Source organism: Empidonax traillii, unplaced genomic scaffold, assembly GCF_003031625.1.
Source record: "Empidonax traillii isolate 1590-97213 ecotype Southwest subspecies unplaced genomic scaffold, ASM303162v1 scaffold238:size1398292, whole genome shotgun sequence".
Lineage (NCBI taxonomy): Eukaryota > Metazoa > Chordata > Aves > Passeriformes > Tyrannidae > Empidonax > Empidonax traillii.
The window spans coordinates 75,415-89,295 of NW_020955431.1; the positions used below are offsets into that span (position 1 = coordinate 75,415).

Consider the following 13,881-nt stretch of genomic DNA (forward strand, 5'->3'; position numbering starts at 1 on the left):
ACGAAGAACCGGGGAAGGTCTTTACACCTTCCAGCCTGCGCATTGGATTTTTTAGGTGAGACACAGTGTGCGCGGAACTGAGCCCACCCTTTAATCCTGAGGTTCATCTGCCGGGGCCAAGCACGCTTGGACGGTGGCAGCGAGGTCCTCAGGACGTAGATGGATTGCCTTACAGGGCTAGCGAGCTCCATCTGCCACTGCACCACCAGGGACACTCATTATTTATATATTGTGTATATGTAATTATATATATGTTACATATATTTTTGTAATATAGAGACTTATTATAATTTATAATTTAAAGGGTTTTAGATTGACAACAATATTGGAGGTCGTAAGGATATACAAAAATGAGGGTTGTGGCTTACAGCAGAGACTCAGTTTAACTGCAGTTGTTGGTCAGAATCGTCCAGTTTTGATGTGATCACAGCTTCTGTTTTACAATACAATTGTTTGTTTTAACTGTGTATAAACCCACATTTGTCTCTCTTGCCAGGCGGCTTAATAAACACATGGAAGCGGCGCTGGTGTGTCCTGAAAGATGAGACCTTCCTGTGGTTTCGTTCCAAGCAGGAAGCACTTAAGCAGGGTTGGCTTCACAAAAAGGGGGGTGGATCATCTACACTTTCCAGAAGGAACTGGAAGAAACGATGGTTTGTTCTCAGACAGTCCAGGTTGATGTACTTTGAAAACGACAGTGAAGAAAAGCTGAAGGGTGCCGTGGATGTCCGAACTGCCAAGTAGGTTTATACGGTTTTGTATGTTAGCCATGGTTCCTCCTAAGTACTTCTTGGAGCTTAATCTGAGAAGACATCGAATGCCCTGCCTACAAATTGTGTGAATGCAAGCATGAGACTGTGTATGATGAAGTTATTGAAAGCAAGTGTTGTCCTTAGCTGGCTCTCTTTTAAGTCTACAGAGTGCTCCAGAGCTAAGCCAGTGCCAAATACTTCAGAAAACTGCTGGTATAATGAACCCATCTATGCTTTCTCGCAGACTAGAGGCCCTACTTAGTCTGTAATGATTCCCAAGACAATCTGGGGCATGTTGCCAAGTCTGTAGCTGCAGGCAAACCTGGAATGGGGAGGGTGGAATTAATAGGCCCTGAATATATTGAAGTTTGCCTGGGTCAAAGCTAAATCTTCTGCATGTATTTAGATTTTTTTCATGTTTAAAATAATTGTGGTAATGTGGAAAAGTCTTTAAATGCATATATTAAAAACCCAGAATTACTAAATCTAATAACTTATGTCTTGCTAACTAAAGTTCCTTATGCCTTAAAATTCTATGCTTCCTGAAGCATGCATAAAAAAAAAGTTTTCTAAGGGATGGTATTTTTCCTTCTAAATTATCTAGCTAATTTAAAAATTGAAGTGTGCTAATGTTGGTAGTCTCATTCTGTATAAAGTGCACCTAAGCTTTCGTCCAAAGTAGAGAAAAAGAGAAATGGTTTGTAATGCTCAATTCCACTTTGTGCCTTGTAATCTGCAACTATCCAGTTTATTTTGTTACTTCAACAGAGAACATAAACTCAATTGAAATCTTAGATTAATCTTTACTTTGGAAGTCCTGGCCTGAGCCCGATTTCAAGCAGGACAGTAAACAGTTTCAGTGGGCATCCTGACTTGCCCTTGTAAAACCAATGAGCTGTTCACTGTCAAGTAAATCTCTGAATAGAAACTGAAGTTCCTACTGCATTTTTTTTGGTTGAAACTGAATTTGACTCTGCCTCATGTGCAATACCATTTATTTAGCATATTTTTCTAATACCTTCAATCCTTCTTTTTTTTTGTTGTTGCCACATTGCTTCATTGACTGTGTCCTATAGAAGTTCTTTGCTGAACGTACCTTTAAAATTGTCAGGTAAAGGTTGTTGAACCTAACTTGAACTGTAGGTTCAATCTATGAGTATTTGTGTATAAAATAGCTAAAAGAAAGAGTACTTATATTTCAAGAACTGTATTTCATAAGATATAAACAATAGCTTTTCTAGGAAATTTTAATATTTACTGCGTGCATTTCTAACCTATCATGAGACTTACATATTTCACTACTCCATATTATGGACCCTGTTTGATTTAAAAAATCTTAGGCTGATTCACTTAAAACACAGAACAGGGAGGTGTTCTATTGAACATTGTTACTGGGAGGGAAGGAAACCAAATTAAAGAAAACAGTAGAGAATTACAGCTTTTTGTTTTGATAGCAGATAAATTGTTCTCAGGAGCCCAATAAGCAGAGCTTGCATATATTTCTTATAGGATAGAGATTTATGAAAATAGTACAGCTGATAAGAAAATATTAACTAGTTAAGGAAATAATAAGCTTCAGACAAATACAGCAAAAAGGAAATTTAAGTTGCTTTTTTAACCTTCAGGGTAATCTAATGTAATAGTTTAAAAAATCTTGTGCTTTGGGGTTCAAAATTGTTCAATATATTGATACTTAGATATCCAAACTAAAAATCAAAAAGATGTCATTTTTTAGCAGATGAGTGCTCAGCTTTTTCTGGAAGTCATGTTTGGAATTGTCTTTATGCTGACTCACAACCACACAGAATCACTAATCCAGGTTTTGTTTGCTTTTTGTTTTTAATCTTCAAGAGCTTTCTTTTTAGCACTCCAAAAATCACTTGGTTATGCAGTCAGTTCAGAAATATATCCATTTCTCAACTCAGTCATCCCTGCCTCTGTTGAGGTTTGATAATGCTTTACTTTTTCATTAGTTCTTGTTAAAATGGTAACAGAATAGTCAGCTTGGTATAGCGATGTTCCTAATAGTTTGAATATTTGTACTGTAGAGGCAGAAAACACAACTGTAGTTTGGTGAATTAGTACTGTCTAAAAAATCACTTTGTGAGTCTTGCAGATGAGCCTGATGAAGGCTGACTGCTGCTGTTTTAAGCATCAGCAGTTCATGAGCCTCTCAGCAGAACAGAATTTTCAGAATGTTCATAATCTGTAATGCTCAATCTTGGTGTTTTCCTTTTTGCAGAGAGATTGTTGATAATACAGGCAAAGAAAATGGTATTGATCTAATAATGGGTGATAGGACCTACCACTTAATTGCTGAATCTCCTGAGGATGCAAGGTATGAAAATCATTAGGCCTATCTTTTTTTTTTTCCCCTTTTTAATCTCTATGCCATTCTGACTTGTGCTTGTCATTAATTTGTTTGGCCGGTGTCACAAAATATTTCAACAGTGTTAAACACATTGCATTTAACCCATTTTTTCAAGGGCCTGCTGAGATCTTGTGGCAGACCATTACTGGGAGGAGTCAGATTGCCAGTGAAAATTTGCCTAGAATTTGGCTGTTACTCATCTATTCCCAGCAACTTTCTGAAATACTGTGTGTCTGTAGAGAGGCAGGTGTTAGCCCCTGATGCTTCTCCCGTGCATTACCTTGCTGTGTTTAGCTGCATAGATCAAATCAATATTTAGGATCCTCTAATCTGCCTGAAATAAAGCACCTTATTCTTTATAGTTGAGATCTGTTTGCCCAAGCAAAGCCTATAATTTTTTCAGATAGAAGTTGTAATGCAGTCACTGGGTTTTGGGGGCAAAACCATGTTTGTTAATAAGAAGACTGTGTAAAGAGTGTTTCCCTTTCTGCTGATTTATAAAGGGTCTTGCTTTTGTTGCTAAAGGATCCATAGGGGGAGGCTGCTGGGTGAGGAGCAAGCCTGACTTGTCAGATCAGTTGTAAAGCATATTTAAAAAAAAAAAATCCCCATGCTACAGTTCATGGGAGATAATAATATGCTTGCCCATAAAAATCAAGCATTTAAATAAAGTTAACTTAGTAATCAAAGCTTATTACCCACTGCCTTGCTGCCCCAAGGGCAGAATACAGGATGCCTTTGTCAACAACACCTGAGCTGCTTTGCTCTGAAGGCTCAAAAGTGGCTTTGTATTCTGTTCTTTTTAAAGTTAGAACACCTTCATCTATCACAGGACCCTGAGGATAGATGTAGCAATGCTTACAATGCAGAATCTTTCTTCATTTTTTAAGGCATCTTTAAAATTACTCTTGAAATAACTTAGGACCTTTCTAGCAGTTACTGTTAAGATTCTTGTGTGATGTAAGGCTTAAAATGAAGGCTTAGCTAAAGTCTCTTCTATCAGACCTGTGTAGTTGCCCTAGGGACCCCAGTAAGAAATTACCAGCACACAGACTTGTCTGTTGCCATGCATCTCTTTCAATTCCTTCTCAGACATGGAGGAGGAGACACTATACACTATCAATAGTGTACATACCACGTAACATACCATCCAGATTAAATTGGCTTTCACAAGTGTATTTCATGTTTCTTTTTTCTCAGTCATCCCAGAAGACTTAATGAGGGAGATGTGTAGGATTTGCAGACAGCCTTAAGCCAGTGTTAATGTTTGGCATTGTTAAAAGTGAAGTATGAATCATTGGACTGTGTTGGGTCTGGATCTGCTATTGAAAAAATCTTTTGTACATGGGCTGAATCATGATCTGAGGTTGCTTTTTGTTCAAATGAAGGCAACAACCAAGAGAAACATGGCAGACCCCCAAAAGAGGAATTACTATTTTGATCATGGAAGTGTATTTGAGGAAAGAAGTAATGCCGTTGCTGAGGGTTTATTCCTTTAAAACCCTAGCCTGTCTTTTTCCCTATTCTTGTCTTCTGGGACTCAGTTGAAAGACAGAGGAGGTCCCATGAGAGAAGAAAGCAAAACTAGGCCTTTGTCTTTTGCAAAGTGCCATGATTTTTCTTTTTCATTTACACAAAGATTACATGAAATCAGGAAAACGCAGACTTTTTCTTTAAAATCCATTAATAAATTATTACTGAATGTGCATATGAAGTATTTTTTTTTAATTTAAACAGAAGGTTCACATTTAAATACATTTGCAATTCCTGAGCCCAAAAAAGAAAACTGAATTTAATTTATGGGAATTTTTTGGTAGATGAAGTTTAGTTTTCTTCAGTTTCTTTAGTTTCTTCAGCTGATGGTTCCCTCTCTCTAGCTTCCCTTCTTTCTACGGGTTTTCGGTGATATTGTCTTACATTCCAGCAAAGTAAGTGTTAAGCACAACCTCTCTGTGGATATCTCTGGGTCTTAAAAAAAGAATCAGAACTAAATATGTGCTCATCTGCTTCGTGGTCTGGCACTCTAAATCTTTGTTTTTCTTCATTCCTTGCACTGTTTCTAATAAAAGTGTAAGCTGATAGAAAGGATTTAGGATATGGCAGTGATGATACTGTTTGACAGCCTACAAAGTTTTTCTGAAGCTATTTTGGCAGTTCAGTTTCCAGAAATCTACATTATGGGGAACAGTTGGCATTTGAATGCTGAAGTTAAGGAATCAGCTCTTCAGTGTCCTCGGTATCAATTCCGTGACTATAAGCAATTGCAGAAAAGATAGCTTCGTATTCAAGTTCAGTAGTTTTGCATTTGCTTCCTCAACCCCATGGTGGTGGAGGAGCCTCTGCAGTAAAGTGAGGAGTCTGTTTTAAAGGCTGGGCTTCTGATCCCTTTGAAAACTTGGCCCCAGGTGGTTTTCATTAGAATGGCAAATTCATATCTCAAAGAATGGCATTCAGGAACCTGCTGAACAGGCCAAGCTCTGCCCTCAGATTTCAGTGGGATTGCTTAGAGCGGTTGAGCTTTATCATATACAACTGCCAGGAGGACAAAGATTTCCCAGAAGCAGAAGGTGTGGTTGGAATTAAATCCATTTGCAATTGCTATGGGCTGAAGTACTGGAAACCTCTGCCAGTTTTCCTGTTCAGGATATATACAGCGCCACTGGAATGGCACAGATTTGCCCTGGTCCAACTTCACTGGCCTTTCCAGCAACTGGATTTTTCAATGCTCCATAGAGAACAAAAACCGTGGAGGTATTTGCTTGGGGTTTTTATTCTCTTTTCCCTTTTAGCTTCTACAGAGAACTTGGGTTGTCTTTGAAAAAGTATCGCTGTAAGAAATTATTACCAGTCACGCTATCGGTGCAGCAGAACTTATTACCTGAATGTTAAGTTTCCCATTAAAGGCTTTGTGTGCAGCTAGTAATGTATTTTATTCCAGATGAAATGTGTGGAATGTGTTACAAATACTTTCTAGGCACTCAGATGTTTCAGTGTGTTTACACTAGTTTTTCAGAGATGCCACTTACTGTACAAGGAACTTGTCTTCAGGAACAGGGTATGACACGAGCTTGGATGGGAGACCTGGAGGGGCTTGCTTGCACTCAGTATTACTTGAATTCACATAAAGCCTTGCTGCTTTTATGCCTGTTGACAAAAGGAATCTTAAGCAATTTCAAAAACCTGCAGAACCTGCTAGATCTCTGCAGAACAAAGGTGACAGAAGGCTTGTGCAGAAGCAAAATTCTACTCTTACACTGCTGCCTTTCTCTCCCCAGCCAGTGGTTTAGTGTACTGAGTCAAGTCCATGCATCCACAGAGCAAGAGATCCGGGAGATGCACGATGAGCAGGCAAATCCACAGAATGCTGTGGTAAGTCTGAATCTGAAGAACTTTTCAAAGCAATTATTTTTAGAAAAGAGGGATACTGTGGTGTCCGCACCTTCTGAGAGTCACAGCCTAGGTTTCCTTAAGTGTGGCAGTAGCTGTGACATATGAGGCTTGAGCCTCCATGTCCTTGGTCCTGTAACTGTGCAGGAAGAGAGTGTGACTTCTGATTCCTCTTCCATCATTCACTTTGATGAAAAATGACTTTTGGTTTTGGGGTGTTTTCTCTGGTCCAGTTTGAAGTTTTGAAAAGATACAGTTAATGAGTAAATTAAAAACCAAAGAGTTGAAAATTTGAGGTTTCTCTGGTCCTGCATTTATCATTCTGTATAACATACACTGATGATAAATGGAATACATTTGGAACCTAATTTCAAGCCAAAGGAAGCAAAAACTTGCTTAATGTCTTCATAAGTTTGTTCTGAGAGGATGCCATTTATATTGGGATGGCATTTTTCAGTGAAAAATTCAAGCAGGTTTGGAAACATAGAAAATAGCAGGTTTTGAGCTGCTCCAGCTTAACTACAGATAATCTTTTACTGGATCTGTTCATCTGAGTGTCTTAGTTTTCCCTTCTGCAGTTTTAATGGTTAAGAGAAACTGATGCCCAAACCTGCAGTTCAATTTGCTTGATCAAAGCTGCTGCTCCTTTCACATGTCTCTCAGAAGAGTACTGTGACTAATGTAATAGTAAATGTCTTCCTCATTTTCTGGTTGGATGTTTGTTTATAGGGTACACTCGATGTAGGACTAATTGATTCTGTCTGTGCTGCTGATAATCCAGATAGGTAAGTCAGAACCATGCCTGGTGACTTTCTTTTTCTCCTTTCTCTAGCCAAAATCAGACACTTTATAATTTAGTCTCTGTATTGTACTGGCCACATGCATTAAAGTGGTTCATTATTTCCTCCCTCTTCATAGTACTGTTGAAACATGTTAAAACATGTCCATGCACTAGGAATGATGGTAAACTTTGTGGGGGCTTTAATAACTTCCCTGACACTGCTTCATATGTGAACTCTTCAGCTCCTAAGGTGATCCAAAAGTAGAAGATTAAATATTTGTCTCATTTATACAAGTAATGCTCCTGAAAAAAAGAGCATCTGATTTTTGAGTTGCTTAACCATATAGTAGGCAGAAAAATTAATTTTAATTTTTTTTTCTGTTCAGCTTCTCAGCATGAATGCTGTATTCTTCAGGGATAAAACTGTTTCCAAGAATAAAAATGTCTTGTAACAAAGAAGATAGTGCAGCATAAAACCAACAAAAACATCAGGATATTCTTAGTTCTTGAACTACTAACGCTGTTCTAGGGGATAAAAAGTAATCTGGTTTCAGACTATGACTCTGGTTATAAGGTTACTGGCTATGAGGTGTTATTTGTACTACAGGAGTTCACTCCAGTTTCTCTTCATTGCACGTGTGAAACAGCTGATTTTAAGTTACTGCTTTGTCCTTGGTCTGCCAAGACACTGATACCAGAAGTAACAGTGATTACAAGCCCAGGTTTTGTAAAGAATGCAACACAAATGTCCAGAGCTTACACAATTTTAAACGAGCATTTCTCCTGCTAATATAAGTTAAGCATTCTTCTTGTAAGCATTTTTTTACATGGATTTGTTTTGTCTTTTTTGTTTTGTTTTGTTTTGTTTTAGTTCTCTGATTTTAAATAAGTGATTGAAGGATTTTCGGTTAGGAAACAAATTTGACTAATATAGTTTCTTTTTATCTTGACACATATGAACCCCTCATAGCTCAAAAGAGAGAAGCTGAGCAGACAGACCTTTGAATCTGTATTCAGAAAGAATCCCAAGAACTGGGTTTCCATCTTTTCCTAGACTGGGAAGGAGGAGAGGGGAGTCTGGAAGGTTGGCTACTGTTGATCATAACCTCCTGTTTGATAGCTTCATCTACCTTAGTTTATACCTTAAGTCTCTCCTTGAGTTCTTTTGCTACAGCTTCTGTCCTGTATATGTCATTATCCAGCTTTCTCTAGAGCATGCTCCATGTAGCCCAATCTAAAGCTGCCTCCTCTTCACAATTTTTAAAAATGGCCAACAAAACTCTCTTGGGTTCCCATGCCCATTTCTTTCCTCATCCACCACCCTTCCTGACCCATGTAGCACTTCAGAACCACAGTCAGTGTGGCCAAGAACTTGGGTTCTGATCATTCCTTTCCACTCTTCTATGGCACCAGTGAGCATTAGCCGTAAGTAACATTAGATAACCTTTAAAATAACTTACACACTTGATTTACTGTAACCTCCCTTCACACAGTTTTCTAATTTTTCTCCTAATAGTTACATTTACTTTGTCCTTTATCCTGTCATCCATCTAGCTTTTATATGGCACACTGCTTTTAGATAATGATACCATATTTGGGTGAACCTCTCCATCCCCATAAACAGATTTTGGGTTCTAATTTCTATCCAGTTACCTTCTTCCAACAACTGTAAAAAGCAGTCCTTTGAGCTTCATGCTTGAGGTGACCCAGACTACATTATTCCCATTTACTACATCTGATAGAGTTATTTTGAAAAACTCTGTGCTCCAGGATGAAAGCATTAATGGTAAAGGGTTAAAGAAGTGTTTGTAGGCTGAGGAACCTGCCTCTCTAATCCAGAGAGACATCAGCACACTTCACTTGGGCTAGTTCTTCATGCTTCACTGAATCCTGCTGTAGGATTGGGTAAAAGCCAGACTCTCATTAAAAATAGATTGTATTCTCTGTGAATTGGGTTGCACTGCATTAAAAATAAAAGACTGTGTTCACATGCTGCTTCACTATAGACCTTTGTAAACTTTAGTTTGTTTTAGCTAATGTAACTACTGAAGCAGACACTCTAAATAGATCTGACCTTGAAATGGAGTTCTGATTCACATCCAAAGCTGATTAAAGATTGGAAGTTTTTCTCACCACAGATTTATTTTGAGATAGGACAAATTGCAATTTAATGTAAACTTTCCCACCATTCACAGCCCTAGCATTTTGGCGTGATTCTAACATAACTGAGTCTTTTCAAATGCTTAATATTTCTTTTTAGGTGATAAACAAATAATGCTTTAGAGGTGTACAGTATTTGTCTGAATAGAAAATGCAAACAATGGACAGTCTTTATGGTTATGGAGAGTGAGATAAACCATACATATGTTGATTGTAAAGGCTTTTTCAATTGTCATTTATTTCCATAGACCCAACTCATTTGTGATCATCACTGCTAATCGTGTTCTTCACTGTAATGCTGACACTCCTGAAGAGATGCATCACTGGATAACCCTGCTCCAGAGGTCAAAGGGGGACACTAGAGTGGAGGGACAAGAATTCATTGTGAGGGGTAAGAACTGAGTGGAGCAGTAAAGTAAATAACATCCATTACACGTTGAAGAAATTGTCCCCACAATACAGTCTGGTAATATGCCAGCATGGCAGAGTTGGAGCCACATCTTTGTGTGGTGGAGTTTACTCACAAATCAATACAGCTGAAATTATATTTCTGTTGTGCCATGTAAGAAAACACTGTAAAGATGACAAAAGTGGGTTTTAAGTTGACAGAAGAATTTTTCTAGTGAAATATCAAAATTTAAATGAAAATTGAAATAAATTTTGTATTGATTTTATTATGTCTTTATTATTTAATTGTTTGAGAATTGTACTCAAAGTTGTTTAATATGAGAGCTTATCAATTTATATATGCTTTTATTGTTGCTTGAAGTATACAACTAACTTCTGTATACAGCCTAGTTTTGTCCAACTCACTCTGTTCAAGAAAAAAAAGAGTGATTCAAATTGTCTTGAACAGGATGGCTACACAAGGAAGTAAAGAACAACCCAAAGATGTCTTCCTTAAAACTGAAGAAGCGTTGGTTTGTTTTGACGCACAATTCTTTGGACTACTACAAGAGTTCGGAGAAAAATGCTTTGAAATTGGGTACATTGGTCCTGAACAGCCTCTGCTCAGTGGTCCCACCTGATGAAAAGATCTTCAAAGAGACAGGTATTTGTTTGCTCTTGTTCAAATATGCCTTCAGTTGCCTGCTCTCCTTCTAGCTAGTAATGCAACAGACAATGCATTAAATATACTTTAAGTGGATTATTAAGGGTTCAGTTCAATGAACAAATAAAGTTCCTAAGTTACTGAAGTGTTTTACAGGGACTTACTGGGTGAAAAACAGAGGTAGTGTATACAGGAGTAAAATTTGTTCTCACCTGCATTCCAATGACTTTAGACTAATACTGCTGCTAAGTTAGTGTTCATACTTACACAGGAAAGACTTGGGGAAAAACACGAGGGTAACACTCTCCTCATACATTATTTTATGTGCTAAGGAACTATGAAGGCTAACATAGGTAGAGCAGGTATAGGGAGATCCAGAATAAGAGTCCAGTTTATGGTAACCTACATACTACACCTGAGTCAGCTCCACTGTGCTTTTTCAAAACTGGTTTTCAACTCGGAAATGTCTGTTTGCAAATGAGAAGTGACTGCTGACAGTCCTATATAATCTCATTGGGGTCACTGGCACTTCAAAGGTGCTTTCACTAGTGAAAGATGAAATACATTTCCTTTAATTTAATCAGCTTCATAAAAAGCCTATATAATGATGCAGAGAGAGAATTTGAACTGAAATGCTCTTCCTGTCATAGTTGCCACTTCATTCGTGTAAAATCAATTACTTCTTTACCGAAGAGATAGTTTGTGCTTTATACCTGTTTGTATGTGTGCCACAGACAATTAAAGGCTCTCATGTACAAAGCAAGACTGTTTCAGGTTTTCCTGTTACAGACAGGACTGGGGAAGTAGGGCCACAAACCACAGTGACTATTCCATAATGACTTCTATGGTGCTTGCAGCCACTTCTACTAAGATTACTGGATAAAATGCGAGGCTGCATGATGCCTAGTTGTACTCTGAGGTTACTCCTAGGATCTTCTAAAGGAGAGAATCTCCTTAATTGCCACAGTGTCTGTATTATGATACTTAATGACTCATACAACTTACTAGCTTCTTGGAAAACTGCTGGCATGACCCAGGATGCAGCACTCAGTGTCTGATGGACGCAGCTTTTATGACTAATAATTTCCCTGTTGTGCTAGGTTACTGGAATGTAACTGTGTACGGACGCAAACACTGTTACCGTCTCTATACAAAATTGCTTAATGAGGCGACCCGCTGGTCAAGTGCCATCCAGAACGTGATTGACACAAAGGCGCCAATTGATACTCCAACGCAGCAACTAATCCAGGATATTAAGGTAGGCACAAGCAGGATGGGGAAGGGTGAGAAAGAATGGCTGCTTAAATCTCTTTTAATTTGGGTTAGCCAAAATAAAGCAGAAAATTAAGTTTTAATCACACAGTGCCACAGACTGACTTTGTGAAACCTGAATGTATTCACTGACCTGATAAAGGAATTTCTATCTAAGAAGTGGAAGAGCAAAGTATGAAGTGCAAGAGGGGAGAACTGCTATTGACCTTTTCCCTTAGAGAGTGCCACCTCTTCTCTCATGGAAAAGAAGTATTAAGTCCTCAATTCCAAGCCCAAGAATGCTGTTCTTCAGAGCAGAAGAAATATGTGGAAGTTCAGGACTGGTAGAAGACAGTGGTCACATCTGTCAAACTTTGCCTAAGCAGAACAGTAAGAGCAGTATTTAGATGTCAGAGCGGGTGCATCAGGTTTACAGCAGCACCGTGTCCAGGCTATTTTGTTATGGTAGCTCCTGCACTTATTAAAGGCCAGTTAGTTTCAAAAAGGCCAATTTGTTGTGCTGGAGAAATATTTTTAAATAAAACTTGAATGTCACAATTTCCGTTATGAAATACTGGAGTAAAAATGAATGTGAAATGAAAACACACTTCAAAAATTGTTATGAACCTTCATTTTTGTGTCCTGCGGCTCTGCTGTAGTTTGTTTTTTACTGCACTAATAAAGGAAGTTTATCCAAGGCCTGAGGTTAGCAGGTACTGAGCATTCATAGCCCACAACGTGCCACAGCATCCACAGTACCCACAACCGGATTTAGCACCAAACAGTGTTGGTAACACTAATGACTCGGGTTTTTTCACAACCAGCCTAAGGGCGCAAAGCATTCCATTATTCCTAATGCTGGACCCCAAATTCTGCTTTTTTCATAACCCAATAGGAAAACTGCCTGAATGCTGATGTGGTTGAACAGATTTATAAGAGGAACCCTATTCTCCGTTACACTCATCATCCGCTGCACTCGCCATTACTGCCACTGCCATATGGGGACATCAATCTAAACTGTAAGTTTTTCAACAAAAGAAGCACTTTTCCTTATGAAAGTCTAAACTAGAGGATGGGATTTTTATGTCAATGAGCTACAGTGAAGTAAAGGTAGGCAAAACATATGTTTATAACACAAATAGACAAGTGTTCCTGTTCTGAGAATAGCAGTTTGCCTAGCATAGAGCCTTGGCGTTATATTACAGAAGGGAAGGTTGCTACTGCCTTCAGAAACACAGCTAAGAAGACTGAGTTTGAAAAGCCTTGCCCTGAAATAAGCAACTAAACCCTATTCATTCAGTCTCCTTGAATCATATTCTCCTTCTCAAGTCATTGTTACTTCCTATCCCATGTGTGGAGCTGCAGCAGCCACAAGTTTCAATTAACAAGTGTAAGTGTCATCAGATGTGATGGAAATCCCTATTTATGGGATCAACATCTAATGTACATGTATAAAAGAAGAAATGCTTTATTTACTCCTGAAATGAGTGTAATCATGTCTTCTAATATCCTTGATTCAACCACTAACTTACAAGTCTTTTTTAGCATGAATGGTTCAGATCTATTGATGGTTGTGAACTTGGTGTCCTTAAATGGATTTGGTTATCTTAGTTTGCAACTGCATATTAAACAAGATACAACTCAGGCCACAAGTTTCATCCTTGGGAGGAGGGTGGGAGGTCACAGATGACTAAAAGTTAAGGTTTTTCAAGTAGGACTTTCTGGTAACTCAAGTGATACCCTTCTACTCAAATGACAAGGAAAATCCTAGGACAAACCTTTATCTTCTCCTGCCCCTCCTACTGTTCAGTGGCAAGCCACAGTTCTGTTCTTGGCACTTGAGCAGGTTGTCCCATGTGGAATAGAAACATGTTTGTTCTCTACTCCCCATGGATAGGAACAGGTAGCCCTGTCTGAGGCAGAAGTCTTGCCAAAGTCTTCCCTTACTAAATGTAGCTCCAAAAATGGACTGATGCTTAGCTATTGCCTTGACTTGCAGTTGAGTTCTAGGTATTTCCTGTAATAGTATAATGTCAAATTAGAAATTTCACTTTCATAACTTACATCTGCACTGTATCAGAGCAATCTCTTCTGTCTGCCATACCCAAGAACTCCATATTTCTTTTAA

The 13,881-nt window shown here is 38.4% G+C and overlaps 1 protein-coding gene across 1 annotated transcript in view; it reads left to right on the plus strand.

Annotated features, from left to right (window-relative positions):
• Positions 1-13,881, plus strand: part of MYO10 (myosin X) — a 93,044-nt gene that overhangs the window by 70,154 nt on the left and 9,009 nt on the right. Inside the window, exons 26-33 of the mRNA XM_027888433.1 lie at positions 497-740; positions 2,995-3,090; positions 6,399-6,492; positions 7,240-7,295; positions 9,700-9,842; positions 10,308-10,502; positions 11,603-11,760; positions 12,649-12,772. Coding sequence (XP_027744234.1) covers positions 497-740; positions 2,995-3,090; positions 6,399-6,492; positions 7,240-7,295; positions 9,700-9,842; positions 10,308-10,502; positions 11,603-11,760; positions 12,649-12,772 — 1,110 coding nt within the window. The remainder of the gene's footprint in view (positions 1-496; positions 741-2,994; positions 3,091-6,398; positions 6,493-7,239; positions 7,296-9,699; positions 9,843-10,307; positions 10,503-11,602; positions 11,761-12,648; positions 12,773-13,881) is intronic.